This window comes from Triturus cristatus, chromosome 10 (assembly GCF_964204655.1).
Source record: "Triturus cristatus chromosome 10, aTriCri1.1, whole genome shotgun sequence".
Lineage (NCBI taxonomy): Eukaryota > Metazoa > Chordata > Amphibia > Caudata > Salamandridae > Triturus > Triturus cristatus.
In genome coordinates, this window is record NC_140593.1 from 1,234,094,607 (window position 1) to 1,234,111,049 (window position 16,443).

Here is a 16,443-nt window from a genome sequence, read left to right on the forward strand (position 1 = left end):
GTACTAATGAGGCATAATCTTTCCAGAGACTGTGAGCACGTGTAAAAATATTAAAATAATAAAGTATCAGAAAATATACTGCATTACTCTCCAGACTTTTTTTTGCTGCATAATTTAGTCAACACAGCGGCATAATTTTTTACTCTTTTGCTGCATAATTTCAGTAGCCCTAAAGCTGGCAGCACATATTAAAAGTGCTTGTGCATGAAGCAGAGAGACTGTGAAGTTTGCAAACTTAGTTTGGTGTGCGTGCAAATCCTGCATTGCCAATCCCTGGTGAGTTTCAGCTACTAATGCTGAAAGCAGGCCAATGGAGGTACCAATGGGTTAGGTGGACTGGCCTCAAGGGCAGGGCCAGCTTTATCACTGGTGGTGCCCTGTGCAACAATGTTTGTTGGTACTCCCCGAATGACCACCTCCATCACGGATTCCCTCACTACCACCCTTTAACAGTGCCCCTTGAGTCTCGAAAACCACACTTTCTCTGAGAGGCGTTTATTTTGATTTACAGCGCTACTCATACCAGTGTTGGATATCAGAGCACTTTACATCTCACACATTACACAGAGACAATCAATTGTGTGTGTGTAAATCACTGTATAGGAAATGTTGCATAAGACAAAGGACTACAAGGTGTAGGAGTCACATGATAATCATACTAGTAGGCAGTATAGTTTAATAGTGATTAGTCTGGAGAAACACAAACTCAGAATTTAAAACATAATACCATGGTTGGGGATTCTCTTTAATAATTAGAATTGATTTCCATCGGAATGAATACTTTTTGCAACATTAGGATAATCTAATTTAAGTTAATAGCTCCCTGTTCTATGCAAGGATTTTAACTTATAAACTGCAATTAACAAAAGGATCTCTCTGACAAAAGCAGTAAACTACTGACCTATTTATATTATGTGCACTTTGAGATCTGCATAGTATGTGTTCTTTGCAGTAGGCACATTAACCCTCTGTGCTACCTTTCCATGAGTCATAATTTCCACTAGACAAAACTCTGATCTCTCTCTAGGAAGAATATTAATCACTGCAGTTATCATGGCATTTTAATTGTTGCCGAAAATTGCCAGGAAGGAGGAGGCAAGAGCTTTTAAAGGTATAATAAACTTAAAAAACACAGTGCCCCCACCCAAAGACAGTGCCCGGTGCGGTCGCACTGCCCTTGAGCCGGCCCTGCTCAAGGGTCCTGTGACCTCAGTGACAGTCACTGTCACTCTATGGTGTGCTGCTTCATGGGCCTGCCTGCAAGACTGGAGGTGAACTTCAGTATGGTTTGTGGTGGTCAGGCCTTCAAGGTTAACCCACACTTGCCACCGATAGTGTCCACCTACTGGTGCCAAGACACCCAGGCTTATACGGTCTTGTCGGTCCTTCCAAGGTCTAGCATGGGAATGTGCTCCCTCAGGAGAGTGGTCTGGGAGACTGGTCATGAAGGCTGAACCTGGTTCAACAGTTCCAAATTCGGTGACCATAGTGTCACATCCTCTCCCTCACTGAACACCAAACTGCCCCACTGAGAGAAACTCAAACTGACTCCAACTCTAATTACGCACTAGTCAAGAGCAATATGCTGCCTAAAAAAAAAAGTAACATCTTGGAAAAAGCAAAATCTCATAGGGAATGCAAGATTAGGTAAAGCATGTGAAATGTAAGAAGGAACAACATGGTTACCTTGAAATCAGTGAGTGCTTTTGCCTGAAAAGTTAAGGACATGAATACAGAGCCCGAAAGGGACCCATTTCAGTGTCTATTGCTTATAATCTTACAAAACGTATGCAGCATGGTTTAAAAAGACCACATCTGATAGACTACTAACCGCAGATTCCTTAACGTAGAATTATCCCCAGGCATGAGACTGGACCCGGACAATTTTTTTTGTCCAGCATCTCTGCGGGCCGGGGGGCGGCACCACGCGACTCTCCCCGGCCCCCCTCCCCCCCTGACGTCTTCCCAGGCGTGACGTCAGCGAGGTCACATAAGCCCCTCCCCGGCACGCTGGCGTCAGTTTCCTTCATTTCCGCGTGCAACGCGGATCTGGATCGTGTTCCTGGCCTGTTTTCAGGTCTTCTTTTTACGCTTTGCGTTTTCTTGAGAACAGTGTGCTAATGCCTTCGGGCTTCAAGACGTGCTCATCTTGCGCGCGCCAGATGTCGGCCACGGACCCTCACCCCATTTGTATATGGTGTTTGGGTGAGCACCACGAATCCACGGACTGCGAGGCTTTTCAGCAGATGAAATCGAAGTCCCGGCGGGAGCGCTGGATGAAACAACTCTCGGCCTGCATGTCCAGGTCGTCGTTGCCATGTCCGTCCCCCGCAGAAGGGTTCAAGAACCGCCGCTTCCGTCTCCGACATCATTCCTCTCCAAGGCTGCAAGGGCGGCGTCGCTCACCTGCTGGTAAGTGTCGCAGTTTGTCCCCGAGGCCCGGTCCCCGGCCTGTGGGGGGTGCGGGTTCTCCGCTGGTAGTGCGGCCCCGCGCGTCGCCACCCTACCCGCCGTTCCCCGGCACGGGGGCGACCAGAGCCCAAATTAAGGCCTATGCGGCAGCCTTGCAGGCCTCTTTGGCTCTTCCTTCTTCTCCCTGAGATGTCTGCGGATCCCTTGCCATGTGTGGGGCCTTCTGCGGCGGCTCCGGCGCCGACAGGTTCAGCTCCAGGTTCTGGGGATGTGATGTCGTCGGGGTGCAGCCCTACGGGGTTCCCTCTTTCGGACCACAGTGCCTCTGCCTCGCCGCAAACCCTCGCGGGGGTCCCTGTGGTGTCGCGGGAGATGGCCAGGGCTCGTCCCCGAGTCCCCCTCAGTCCTCTGGGCAGGCGGCGGCCTTGTCCGAGGCCGAGCTGACGCCGCTCAGGCAGCTACTGGTCCTGGCGGCGCTGCAGGGGCCGGGCGTGTCCCCGGGCCCCCCTCGTCTCTCCACGCAGGGGGCTGCCTCGTCGGAGGTCAAGTCGACGCCTTTTCTGTGCCGTTCTTTGGCCGCCACGGCTCTGACCCAGTTCTCCCGCAGCATGAGTCATGGCAGAAGCTGTCTCGGCGTTCCCTTCGGTGCCGGTCGACGTTGAGCTGACGCTGGTGGCGGATTCCACGGTGCTGTGCCGACGCCGGGTCGTTTATTCGTCTTCGGACGCCCCCTCTTCTCCAGAGGTTCGGCAACTGTTTGTTTGTTCTTCTCCGGAGACGGGACACCGCATCGTAGCCTTTTCTCCGGCGTCTTCCAAGGACGGCTCTTCGCCGTCCCTGCGCCCGCAGTCTTCCCCGGAGGCGCCTCAGGTTCCCCACTCATCGGGCAACCTTCCCCTGTTCCGGGCTTGGCCTTTCCTTCCTCCGGTTGGGCTGAGGGAAGGCAGGCTTAGCTTACAGCCGTCGCCCACGGAGAAACTGCTCTCCCCACCGCGTTGCCCTATGGAGGCGAGTGCTGCCTTCGCCCTGGCTGTCTCCACGGCTGCGGGGATTTTGCGCATGGGCGACCCAGCTGCCCATTTCCCCGCAGATCATTTGCTGGAGGTTCTCCATCAGGGCTCTGGTGGACGGGAGCTGCTTCTTCCCTTTGAGGCTTCACTCCATAATTTTCTCTTGGGGTCCTGGGGGCATCCTGCCACAGGGGACCCGGTGCCCCAGCCGCTTCTGCACCGACACCGTCCTGCTCCGCATGATCCTGTCTGCCTTTCCTTCCACCCTTCTACCAGAGGCCCTCTTTTACAGACTGCCTTTCCCTCCTTGCCATCGGTGTTGTCTCCCCTGTCACAGGAGGCCCGGTGGTTAGATTCCTGGGGGCGCAACATCTTCGCCTCCTCCAGTGCTGCCTTGCGGGCGCTTAACACGCTTTGTGTGTTGGCCAGAGCCACTTCTTGCTTGTGGGATTCGGCGGAGAGTCCCTTCGGTCTTCCGCTTCTCAGGAGGGTGCCTGCGCTGATCTGCGGCACCATGTGTTGGATGGCCAGGAGCTGGCGGCGTTTATTCTTCGCTCGGCTGTGGACGTTTGAGGTGCTTGGTCGCACCATGGCTTCTTCAGTGGCCCTTCGTCGCCATGCTTGGCTGAGGGATAGTGTTTTCCCTGAGAACGTTAGAGAAGGGCTGGTTGACCTTCCCTTCAATAGCACTCTTGTTCCACGCCCCTGCGGATTCTGCCATTCAGAGGTTCCGTGCGGGGCTTCGTCCTCCCCCTCCTCCTCAGTGACCTGGATGTCGGTCTGTGTTCTGGGAGGCGTTCTCCCGTTGTTTTCTGGGGCCTAGTAACGAGTAGCCCCAGTTGTGTGTTCTGTGTGGTTGGTGTGCCTTTAGGGTCCTTTCGTTGGCCCTTTGGTGCTGTTGGCTGCTGGTCCGGCCCTTTTTTGACTTGTGATTTTGGCTGTTAGTAAGCCCGCCCGTGTAGGTCCTGAGATTCGGCCTTCAGTGTCTTCTTTATTGTTTGATTGGAAAGCCGTCTGCGGTTTTCGCCGCAGGTCTTTCTGTTTGTCCTCTGCTGCGGAAATATTTTCCTAAGAGGTGTTCCCATGTTTCTTAGGACGCAACATACCCTATGTGGGGTAATGGTAGCTATTACATAGCTCTGTCATGTGCTGGGGAGGTGTGGTCGCCCTTTTCGGGCTCCTTGCTCTCCGTGGCATCACGGTATGTCGCAGGTGCGATCTTCTTGCCGGTTGTCTTGCAGCAGCTTGCGTTGCGCCCAGGTCCTTCCTTCTCCTTGTTCACTACGTCACTAGGCCAGTCTGGCCTGCTGTCTGCGGCATCATGTTGTGGCGGTTCCGCACTTCTGTCCGGTTTTTCGGTTCGGTCCTCTGTCTGCTGTTCCGGAGGGACTGGCTTTCCTTGGCTTCTGTGTTCGGGTGGACGGTTTGGTCCGTCCTCCGTCTCTCTCTCTCCTCCTTTTCTGCCTGGTTCCACTTCTTCGTGAGTCAGTGTGTGTTTGTGTTTCTGGACTGGCCCCTCTTTTGGGGTGTGTCCTGGCCCTCCCTGGCCTCTGCCTTCGGCTGGTGTCTGGCTTGTCCTGGGTGCGCCGTTCCGTGGTGTTGTCTGCTGCTGGCTGCGCATGCCCGTGCAGGCCTGTTTGTTCTGTTCCACCGTTGTGGCCCTTGATGTATTCTCTTGTGCCCCTGCCTCTGGTTCCGCTGGGGATTTGCACAACTGGGCCTTTCTTTCCGTTTGCGCTTGGGGATGGAGCCGTTCCTGCCTTGTCCGCTGCTTGCGGCTAAGGGTGTTCAGCGTTTTCTGTCACTGTGTCTGTGTTTCTTACGGTGGGCCTTGCCTCCCTTTCTTCCTCTTCTCCCTAGGGTTGGAGGTGGTCATTGTGTTACTTCGAGCTTTCGGACGCTGTCTGCCCCTGGGTGTTGGGCAGTTCTCCTTTGGTTGAGCTTAGGTTATCCTGGCCTTTCCCTTCTTGTCCCTGTGACATGTCCCATGCTGGGGCCCTGTATCTCTCCTGGTGGGGAGGCACTCTCGCAGACCCTCCTCCCTTCTGGGTATGGCTTGGTTATCTGTTCTACGTTAAGGAATCTGCGGCTAGTAGTCTCTATCAGATGTAAAAGTTACTTACCTTCGGTAACGATGTATCTGGTAGAGACGATTCTAGCCGCAGATTCCTTCACAACCCGCCCTTCCTCCCCGTTATGCGAGGACCCTCTGCTTGGGTTTGTGCAGTCTCCTCCCTCTGGGTGGTTTGTCTTCTGTGAGTGTCGTTTTCTTCCGGTCAGGCATCCCTCCAGCTGGTTTCTCTCCAGCGTGAGGGCTTACTTTTGCTCTTTCCCTCTGTTGTTAGTTTCTGATCCCCACCCGGTCTTCTTCATTGGGGGTTCTTTTACCTGTCCTTTGAACTTCCTACTCCTTTCAGGAGGTATGGCCACCCTTGGCAGTGTATTCTGGGATTCTGGGGATGGATTGCTGTTGCTCCCCTGTCCCGGGCTTGTGGCCCTTCACTTTGTGGTTGTGGTTGCAGACCCTCTCTCTTTCTGTCCCGGCGCTTTCACATGCTTGTGCCTCCAGGATGGCTCTAGCCTTGGCTTGCAAGGTGGTTCCACAGAGTGGTGCTTTGCGCTTTTCTTGCTATGGCTTCGCTGCTCTGGTCTTCTGGTGCTTTACTGCCACCTGGTGCTTTCGCCTTGGTTTGCACAGTTGTTCCGCAGAGTGGTGCTCTGCTCTTTTCCTGTTCTGACCTGCTTTTGTCGCCTTCTGGTGCCTTGGTGCCACCTGGTGATGTTTCTCACCTTTTTGTTTCTCTCTATTTTGTTTCTCTGGTTTTTTCGCACACTGTTCCCATGCTCTCCTCAGTTTTGCTGTGATGGCTCCGCATTGTGGCGCGGAAAAAGTTCTGCGAAGCAAACTGACGTCAGCGCACCGGGGTGGGCCTTATGTGACCTCGCGGACGTCACGCCTGTGGAAGACGTCTAGGCGGAGTCGCGTGGTTCCGGGCAAGAAAGTTTTCCGGGTCCAGTCTCACGCCTGGGGATAATTCTACGTTAAGGAATCTGCGGCTAGAATCGTCTCTACCAGATACATCGTTACCGAAGGTAAGTAACTTGTACTTCCGGGAATTGAGTGTCACAGTACACATTTTGTTTCCCATTCCACCCATCAATTGGTGCACTTCCCCACCCGGGGAAAACAGTGTTGTTCAAAGAAAGGCAAGAAAACAAAAGTAGCGCTTCACTGGCAAACTCTGTAAAGTGGCGCTAATGTGTTTTGGGTGTGAATAAAATCAATCTGGCCCCTTTTAGACCCACTCTGTTTTGCTTTATTTAGTACTTTATTCTTCATATTTTGAAACTTTTACTCCCGAGACTGCACTTTGGAATAGAAAAATGTCAGAAAAAGATGACATTTCCAGCAAAAGTGTTTTTCTTTTTTGGATCTATTTCACAGGGGAACAAATAAACGAAAGAGAGGGTGGGAACTGTTTTTTGAAGTCACGTTTTCAGCAAATGATGAGGAGCGAGACAGAGAGGAATAAGAGGAAGACGAGAGCGGGGGGCAGCTGCCAGCGGCAGAGCAGGAGAAGTGAGCACTGTCCTTGTCTCATCTGGGCAAGAGACAAAGTCCTTTTCCTTCTCTGCCTCCCCGCCGTCCCCGAACGCCAGGACGCATGTTTAAAATAAAAAAAGTAGTGGGACGGAATCAAATGAATTAAAGAAGTAGGGGCACGCTCTGCCCGGCCGATCCTGCCCACTTCGACCACTGACTTGGCTCCCAACTTACCATGTGCACCCCTGATTTTCCCGTGATAAACGGCGCCTCCTTCCTGTGTTACTGTATGCCGAGGGCACTGTGCTAATTCCCGCACACCCAACGCCCTGCGTTTATTGGTCCACACCTTTGTGCAATTTATGACGAACCTCGATCTGTCAAGTAACTTTGACAAATCGTTTATAATGACGAGCGATCCAAAGCGCACGCGATGTTCATGCATTATAGTTGGTCCAAGTTTCCTTTCAAGCGCTTTCTCTTCTCTGGGTGCCACTTTGAGTTGAGCTAGCCCATGGACTCCCCATATATCAATGTAGGGCTAAGCTATCCAGCGCAGTCGGCCCACTCCTCAGCCACCATCTCAGTTGAAGGGTTAATTAAACCAGGGAAAGGCATCCAACATTCCAAGGGTTCATTCCGCCTCCCTGTTTGACCGACTTTGGCCACTGGAGGAGGAGAAGTATTGTACTCCTGAGACAGTATTTTGTGCAAAGGTTTGTCCCTCTTCCCCTGAGAGTCCAGGGCTTATGAGGAGTAGTTGGCCCTGTATTTCGAGTGCACTGCAGCATGTCTCAGAAGAAATATGATCACATCACCCACATCCTGATACAACTCCATTGGCTCTCTCTGCTGGCCAGCCCTGTTTACAGAACCATCTCCAGCAGCACCCCCTATTATATTGCAGACAACCTCACCATCTGGTGGTTCTCGATACACCAGGGCTCCATCTGACTGCTGACTAAGAAGTGTAAAAAAGACAAAAAACATGACCGCAGGCATTTTCCATCTATGCACCCAGGAGCTCGAACAACATCCTGTGCCCATCGGGCCGCCCTAAAGCTGCTTTGTTTTAGGAAACAGTTGAAGATTCGCCTTGTTAAAGAACCCTACGTCACTATCCATTAACCAGCCATAACCCAGCTTCCTCTATTACTCGTTGAGTTTATTCTTGTCTTTGGTCATGCACAGTGCTTCACTTTTACCTTTTTTGGATAGGTTTGTGCTATTAAAAAAGCACATACATGCCAGTATTGGGACCCTAGCAGTAAGAAATAATATCTGATTGTTGCCTGACTCCAATAAAATGCCAAGAAAGCCCCAGTTCTGATAATGGCCAATGACCAGATCAGTTGAAGGGTTAATTAAACCAGGGGTAACAGGTAGAGCAATGCCTTTCTTGTATTTGCATAAAATGACCAAGTGGTTGAGGTTCTGTATCTTGCTGGCAGTTACTGTACGAGTGAAGGGGCTGAGTGACGGTGAACACAGAAGTTACTGTGGTGAGCAACTTTGAACTTTTCTTTGCTTATCTCCGTAGAATGCTGTTGTGCCACAACTGCCGAGTCAGCCATCGACTACCAGCTGAGTCTTCAGGCACATCTTCTGCACCAGAGCAGCTCCCATGGGAATTTGCAAGGTACAATTTCAACAGTGCGCAGCAGAGATGTGTGCAACTTTTAATTGCAGTAGCTAAGGGTTTTAACTGGCCAGGAGGTTGGTACTGCCCTTGAATTGATAGAAAATGAGGGGGTCATGTTCTGTGTGTTCCACTGAGCATAACCCTTCGGTCCAAGAACATTGATAAACTGTAGTAGCTGGGAACAGTTTTCAAGTAATCTTTAATATGATTCCCAAAGTGGATTTGTGACAAAGTGGCTCTTTTTTATGGTTAGCCCCCTACTTTTTGCCTGGTTTTGATGTGGTTTTAGATGTTGTGCACGGGGTCCTTGCCATCCAGGTCCCCTGTGCTAGTGAGCCTTCCCTAAAAACAATCCCCCAATTGGTACGTCTGCCTCATGTAAGTCCCTAGTGAAGGGTACCCTGGGTACCTAGGGCATGGAAGCTGAAGAAGTTCCCTTGGGACCCTCCTCACTGGGACAATGCTGCCTGACACCCCTGTGAGAGAGAAAACGACAGTCAACAGGGCACCCTGCCTGGGTGCCAGGCCAGCTAGCACTTTGTGAAAGTCCAGGTAAGTCACCCCTCTAGTAGGCCTCACAGCCCTAAGGCAGGGTGCACTATACTTCAAGTGAGGGCATATGTGCATGCACAGTTGTGCCCCTTCACTATTGGGCACCATTTCCCAATATTTTAAGTGCCAGTGAAGCCATAGAGAATACAAGGGATGGACACTCGACAACTTGAGTTCCACAGCACCATGATGGCATTACTGAATATTGAAGTGTTGGGTACCTAACTACTCCTTTCAATAAATTCTCACTGATGCCAGTTTGGGATTTATTGTACCATGTACTCAGAGGACACCTCAGAGGTGCCCCCTGAATCCCTACTAACCCTGGTGTGGTCTCTGACTGGCTATAGGCAGCCAGCCACTACCAGACATGTTTCTGGACCCCTGGCTAGAGAGCGCCCCTGCTCTCTGGGACTAAAAACAAATCACATCCTGGGCAGAGGGGTCATGCCTCCTCCCCCACGATGGGCTCGTGCTCGAAGAGGGAAGCTTCGAAGTCCTGCCGCATTTATAATGCGGCCTCTGCTGCTAGCAGCAGATAGCAGTCCCTGGTTTAACCCCCACATTTAGCAGGAAAACTGGCTGAAAATTTAAAAAGATAGGTGGTGTGCACAGCTTTGCCAACCCCGCTCCTAAGGTGGGGGGAAGCAAGGTGAAGCTCAAACTTCAGTCCCCACCATCTTAAAGATGGGGGGGACCCCTCCAGTTAGGGCTAGGTCTATACCCCGTCCCATTGGACAGTGGCACAATAGGAGTTGTAGTCACCTCAGGTAAGGTTCCCATTGGCCCTACCTGCTACTCCCCTAAAACGCCTCCTAAATGTAGCATTTAGGTGGCTCCCCCAGAAGTGGCTCTCAGATCTGTGACTACCTAAGAAGAAAGAAGACACCCTGCAACACAAGACCACATCTGCCTTGGCCCCAGCCCTACCGGCCTGTCTCCACCTTCGACATCCCTGCGACCTGTCTTGCAACAATGACCTTCAAAACCCCGGGGAGGACTGTTGCCTTCATTAAAGACTCCAATCTCCAGAGAACAGCGGGCCTGTCCAGAAGAAACCGTCTGCCAAGACTCCGGATCCAATTCCCCAGCCCACTCTGCATCCGATGCCTACAGCTCGAGTCTGAATAGCTTACCTGTGCAGTGGAGTCTCTCCGGTGACCTTGACCTTGTGTCCAGTGTTGGCTGACCTCTCCTGCCCTCCACGACGGCACCTGCAATGTGAATTCAAAGGCTGCGACAGGCTCCGGTAAGAAGACTCCGACGTTGAAAGGCACCCTAGCACCCATAGCCCCAGGTCCTTGATGAGCTGAACCGACGGTGTCCCTATGGCATTCTACATCCCAACTTACCTCTGCTGCCGTTGGACTTCCTCCTGCAAACTTCGGTGCCACACCTGCAGCCTATTTGCTGTCAGATAAATTCTCATTGTAAGGTATTTGTGCGCCCAATGTCGAATCTGCAACCGGCCACCCCTCTTCCACTGGTGGTGTGCGTTTGGTGCTGCTTTGTGGTCCCCTCTTTGCTTGTGCTAACCCCCAAAGCTTGGACCCTGCAACCGATTTACCTACCTGCAAGCAGCATGGCTCCAAACACCCCCTGTTTCCATTGGAAAGCATTGGTTCAATCAATCAAACAATCAGAGTTGGTAAAGAGCAACTACTCACCTGTGAGGGTCTCAAGGCGCTGGGGCTGAGGGGGCAGCTCCATTGAGTGCTGATCGAGCTCCGATTTTCACCTCTGCACCTCGCCACCCTTATGCTGCTGGTGGTGCAGCTTTAATGCCTACCTGACCCCTGGGCCTTGCTGACCTTTGGCTCTGAAGACTGAAATTATAAGTTTGATACTTACTTGTTTAACTGTAATGTTGTTTCCCCCATAGGATAATATTGGACAGTGTGAAAAAGTTTGAGTATCGATTTTTTTAAAAGTGAAAAGTATTTTTAATTAAAAACGTACTTACCTGATTACGAAGACCTGGGTCTTAAAATGAATTACAAAGTATAATTTTATATAAAATTGGTCTGGATCGCCTTGAATCGTGTGTCCATTATTGATCCCTGTTGTGCAATTCATGTCCTACGCTCCTCTCTGTTAGGCCTTAGGTTGCTCGCCCACGCAACCACTAATCGAGCACTTTGGGTTTTGCATTGAGCCCTGTACATGTTTGGGGAACCCCTGGACTCTGTGCTCGGTATTACCACCTGGTGGCAATATCATATACAGATCCAGCTTCTTGCAGGCTGGAATATAAAAGATTGATTCAACATGCTTTTAATTGAGCAGGTTGAGCATATAAGTTTCTCAAGACAAACTGAGGGGTTTGAACCCCCGTGGGAATTAACAATGATTATAATGTCTGTATGTATATTTTGTCTGCTTTTTTTTGTTTGTTTTCCAGACCTTCATCCTTTAAGGTCTCCACCTTTGCTTTTCATCCTGGCCATTTCTTCGTCTTTATGACCGCCAAATACTGTACTTCTCAAAAAAGGTAATTTGAGAAAACATTGTTGGGCTTCTGGTTAGAAACCAGTTTGTCTCCACCAAGATGAACCCGTAGACTGAGACCATGACAATCCTGCAGCAAAAACTGCCCTGTCTGCCGCAGGGGCTTGGTGCCTCCAATCTACTGTGATTGTGAGGAGCTGGAGTGATTTCTGTGTGCGATCATGCCTCAGAGTGGTGCCTGCATGAACTTGGCCTGTGGAGGCCGTGTTGCTGCCTGCTCCTGTGTCCTGGTCACCAGTGGGACTCTGGCGGTAGTCACTGGTCTTGGCGGGCCTGTGGCTGCTGGTGGGCGAGGCTGCTGTCTGCCTTGCAGCGCGGGACCAGGCTGCCTGTCTGAGAGTATTTGAAAGAAACACATAGTGATAGATTCCTTACCTTAGAATTACCCACAGGCGTCAGACTGGATCCAGACTGTTTTCGTCAGCAGTACCCCTGCGCGTCGGTAGGTGGCGTTGTGCGGCTCCACTTCAGTCTTTGGCGTCGTGGTCGCCAAGATGACGTCGCGGGCGCTACTTAGACGCCGCCCGCGTGCGCTGAAGTCAGTTCTTTTTTTCTGCGCCAGCAAGCACAGATCCGGGAAGAGCAGGTACACCCAGTCATTTTTTGACTGACTTTTTGAGGCTTTTTGTCTCTATTTTTTCATCGAGTCTTCGACTCCTGGTGCAGTTAGGATGCCAGGTTTTAAGTCCTGCGAGGACTGTCACCGCATTATGTCGGTGACGGATCCACACAGAGTGTCTTTTCTGCCTGGGGCGCGACCTCGACCCCAAGTCGTGCCCGACTGCGGTGGCGCAAATGCTGCCTCAGTGTCCAGAGGAGGCCCGGACAGCTCTTTCCCAGGCTGTCGCAGAGGGGAGACACGCGGCTAAGTTCATGATTCGTTGTGGTCTAGACACCGACGACTCACTGGGCAGATCGATTGCAACGATGGTGGCGGTCAGACGCCATGCCTGGTTAAGGACAACTGGATTTTCGTGGGGGTGTCCAAATCACACTTATGGACATGCCCTTTGATGGCCGTCGCCTCTTCGGCAACAAAGCAGACAGCGCTTTGGAGCGCTTTAAGGACTCACGGGCTACGGCCAAGTCCTTGGGACTCTCTGCAGCCCGCCCTCCTCCGCCTTCTGCTTTTCGCTCCCTTCGTGGCACTTGAAGGGGTGCCCTGCAGCGTTCGCAACAGAGGCACAAGCCTGCGCAGCAACAATCCCAGCACGGCCACGGGTTCTGCTGTGGCAGACCAAGAAGCGGGAGGGTCAGTCCACCTCCACCCCGGCCACTACTGCCTCCAAACCTTCCTAGTCTGCACTTTCAGGCCCTTCAAACGCCAGTGGGCGGCAGGCTTCGCCATCACCTCCCCCACTGGCGCACCATCACATCGGCCAGGTGGGTTTTAGAGATAGTTCGAAGGGGCTACTCCCTCCCCTTCGAGACTACTAATCCGGCCATGCCACCTCGGTACCACCGCATGTCGGGGGACCACTCGGTGCTTCTTCAGCAGGAAGTTGCGGCCCTCTTGGCCAAAGGGGGCCATCGAGCACGTTCCGAGGTCAGAAGTAGGTTGTGGTTGTTATTCCCACTACTTTCTGGTGCCAAAGAAGGACAAGGGCCTGCGTCCTATCTTAGACCTCCGGAAGGTCAATCGCTTCCTCCGCAAAGAGAAGTTCAAGATGCTCACTTTGGCTCAGGTCTGGTCTGCTCTCAATCCACAAGACTGGATGGTAGCGCTGGACTTGCAGGATGCTTACTTCCACATCCTGGTCCTGTGGGCCCACCAACGCTACCTGTGGTTCACGGTAGGCCACGAGCACTTTCAGTTCACCGTACTCCCTTTTGGCCTTACCAGCGCCCCTCGGGTGTTCACGAAAGTGATGGCGGTGGTCGCAGCTCATCTGCGCAGGGTTTCAGTCTTCCCCCGATCTCGACGACTGGTTGTTGAAGGCGGGCTCGCCCCAGACAGTCGTCTCCACCTCGAGACTACGGCCGACCTCCTGCATTTGCTGGGGTTCTCCACCTGATTCCTCCTCAGAAGCTCCTCTTCATCGGAACGGTTCTGGACACGGCGAGGATTCGGGTCTATCATCCAGAACAGCGAGTCCCGGATATTCAGGCTCGGTTTCAGATCTTTCAGCCCTTGTCCCGGGTTTCGGTCAGAGTGACCCTGAGGCTGCTGGGCTTCATGGCCTCCTGCATCCTCCTGATCGATCATGCCAGGTGGCATATGCGGGCTCTGCAGTGGGACTTTAAGTTCCAGTGGGCGCAGCATCAGGGGAACCTGTCCGATCATGTCCAGATCTTGAAGGGGCACTGCAAGACAGTTGCAGTGGTGGCTCACGAACCGGCATTGGGTCGACGGCAGATCCCTCTTCCTTCCCCAACCAGAGTTTACAGTGGTGACTTATGCGTACCTCCTGGGATGGGGCGGCCACATGGGAAAGGCAGAGATCAGAGGCCTCTGGTCTCCGGCGAAGTCCAAGCTCCATATCAACCTTCTGCAGCTTTGGGCGATCCGACCTGCACTGAAGGCATTCCTTCCCTCTGTCAAAGGGAGGATAGTGCAGATGTTCAAAGACAACACCACCGCCATGTGGTACTGCAAGAAGCAAGGCGGGGTGGGGTCGTGGACCCTATGTCAGGAGGCCCTGCGCCTCTGGACATGGCTGGAACAACAGGGCGTTTTCCTGATGGTTCAACACCTGGCACTTTCTCTGAACGCCAGGGCGGACGAACTCAGGTGCATGATGGATCACGAATGGCGTCTTCACTCGGAGGTGGTGGAAGTTCTCTTTCAGCAGTGGGGAGAGCCCTGGTTAGATCTATTTGCCACTGAAGAGAATGCGCAATTTCATCAATTCTGCGCGTTGGAATTTCCAAGGCGGCACTCGCTTGGCGACTCTTTTCGTCGCGCGTGGAATTGTGGTCTGTTGTACGCCTTTCCCACTTCTGCCCAGAGTGCTGAAGAAGATAAGGCGCGACCGGGCACAAGTCATCCTTGTAGCCCAGGACTGGGCTCGGAGAGTATGGTATCCCGAGCTACTCAGTATGAGCATCGATCCTCCGATCAGACTGCTTCTTCGGGAGGATCTTCTCTCGCAGCAGCAGGGGACGTTCCTCCACCCGAACCAGTCCAGCCTCCACCTCTTTGCGTGGAGATTGAGAGGCGGCAGTTGACTCCTTTCGACTTGCCTCCTGAAGTTTGTGATGTCATTCTGGCATCCAGGTGTCCCTCCACTAAAGTGATATACGCCTGCAGGTAGAACACATTTGTGACATGGTGCACAGCAAAGGCTGTGGATCCCCTTTCTGCCCCTCTTTCCTAGCTCCTTTTGTTCTTTCTTTAGCCCAGCAGGGCTCTGCTCTGGGCACTATCAAAGGTTATCTTTCTGCCATTTCGGCGTTTCTCAGGCTCCCTGATAAGCCCTCTCTTTTCAAGTCCCCTGTTGTAAATAGATTTCTCAAGGCCATTACACACCTTTTCCCCTCCTATTCCGTTTGTGATGCCTCATTGGGACTTGAATCTGGTTCTTGCTTATCTTATGTGTGCTCCTTTCGAGCCCCTTCACAACTGTCCTCTTCGTCTCTTGACCTTGAAGACTGCCTTCCTGGTTGCCATCACCTCCGCTAGGCAAATGAGTGAGCTCCAGGCCCTTTCTTGTATGCCTCCTTTTCTGTCGGTTCATCCGGGCAAGGTTGTGCTCAGGCCCCGTCCTTCCTTTTTGCCAAAAGTTGTTACGGCCTTTCACATTGGGCAGACTATTACCTCGCCTACCTTCTTTCCGCCTCCGCAGAGAGGCTCCACCGTCTGGACCCAAAACGTGCGCTCTCATTTTATCTGAGCCGCACACAACAATTCCGGTGGATGACCAACTCTTTGTTGACTACGTTGGCCCCAGGAAAGGTCGGGCGGTACACAAGAGGACTGTCTCCCGCTGGGTCATCTTGTGTATCAAAGCCTGTTACTCTTTGGCTAAAAAAAAACCTCCGGTGGGGTTGCGTGCTCATTCCACTAGAGCTACTGTAGCCACTACTGCATTGGGACGTGGTGTCCCCCTGCAAGACATCTGTCAGGCAGCCACGTGGGCCTCGCTGCACACGTTTACGGAGAGACTGCTTCTTTGGCCGTTCTGTTCTCAGCGGCTTCCTGGTGTGATCTTGGTTCACAGACCCACCACCGGGGTTGGTATTGCTGGGGTATCTATTCTAAGGTAAGGAATCTATCACTGTGTTTCTTTCAAATGAACAAGTTACCTTCGGTAACGATATATCTGTAAGAAACATTAGTAGTGATAGATTCCTTACTGCCCCACCCATCCTCCCCATTCTGCGAACTGATTTCTAGGGTTAAGGTCCTCTCTATCTGAAAGAAACACGTTAGTTAGATTCCTTACCTTAGAATATCCCCAGGCGTCAGGCTGGATCCGGAAAGATTTTTCGTCTGCAGTACCCCTGCGTGTCGGTAGGCGTCTGCAGCTCCGCGTCCGTCGTCGGCGTCATGATCGCCGGGATGACGTCGTCGGAGTACTTAGACGCCGCCCTCGCGCGCTGACGTCAGTTCTTCTTTTTTCCACGCTAGCAAGCACAGATCCGGGAAGAGCGTACCCTTAGTCATTTTTTGACTAACTTTTTGGACATTTTTGTTTATCTTTTTCAAGTCGACTCCTGGTGCCGGTTGGGATGCCCGGGTACAAGCCGTGTGACGTCTGCCACCGACTGATGTCGGCTACCGACCCCCACCATCGGTGTCTCCGCTGTCTTGGGGCCGGTCCGGTTGCGGAGCC

The 16,443-nt window shown here is 52.4% G+C and overlaps 1 protein-coding gene across 2 annotated transcripts in view; it reads left to right on the plus strand.

Moving 5' to 3' along the window:
• Positions 1–16,443, plus strand: part of WNK3 (WNK lysine deficient protein kinase 3) — a 1,041,636-nt gene that overhangs the window by 954,960 nt on the left and 70,233 nt on the right. For both annotated transcript variants that reach the window (XM_085629857.1, XM_085629858.1), the window contains exon 22: positions 8,507–8,605. In XM_085629857.1, the coding sequence (XP_085485983.1) occupies positions 8,507–8,605 (99 nt within the window). The remainder of the gene's footprint in view (positions 1–8,506; positions 8,606–16,443) is intronic.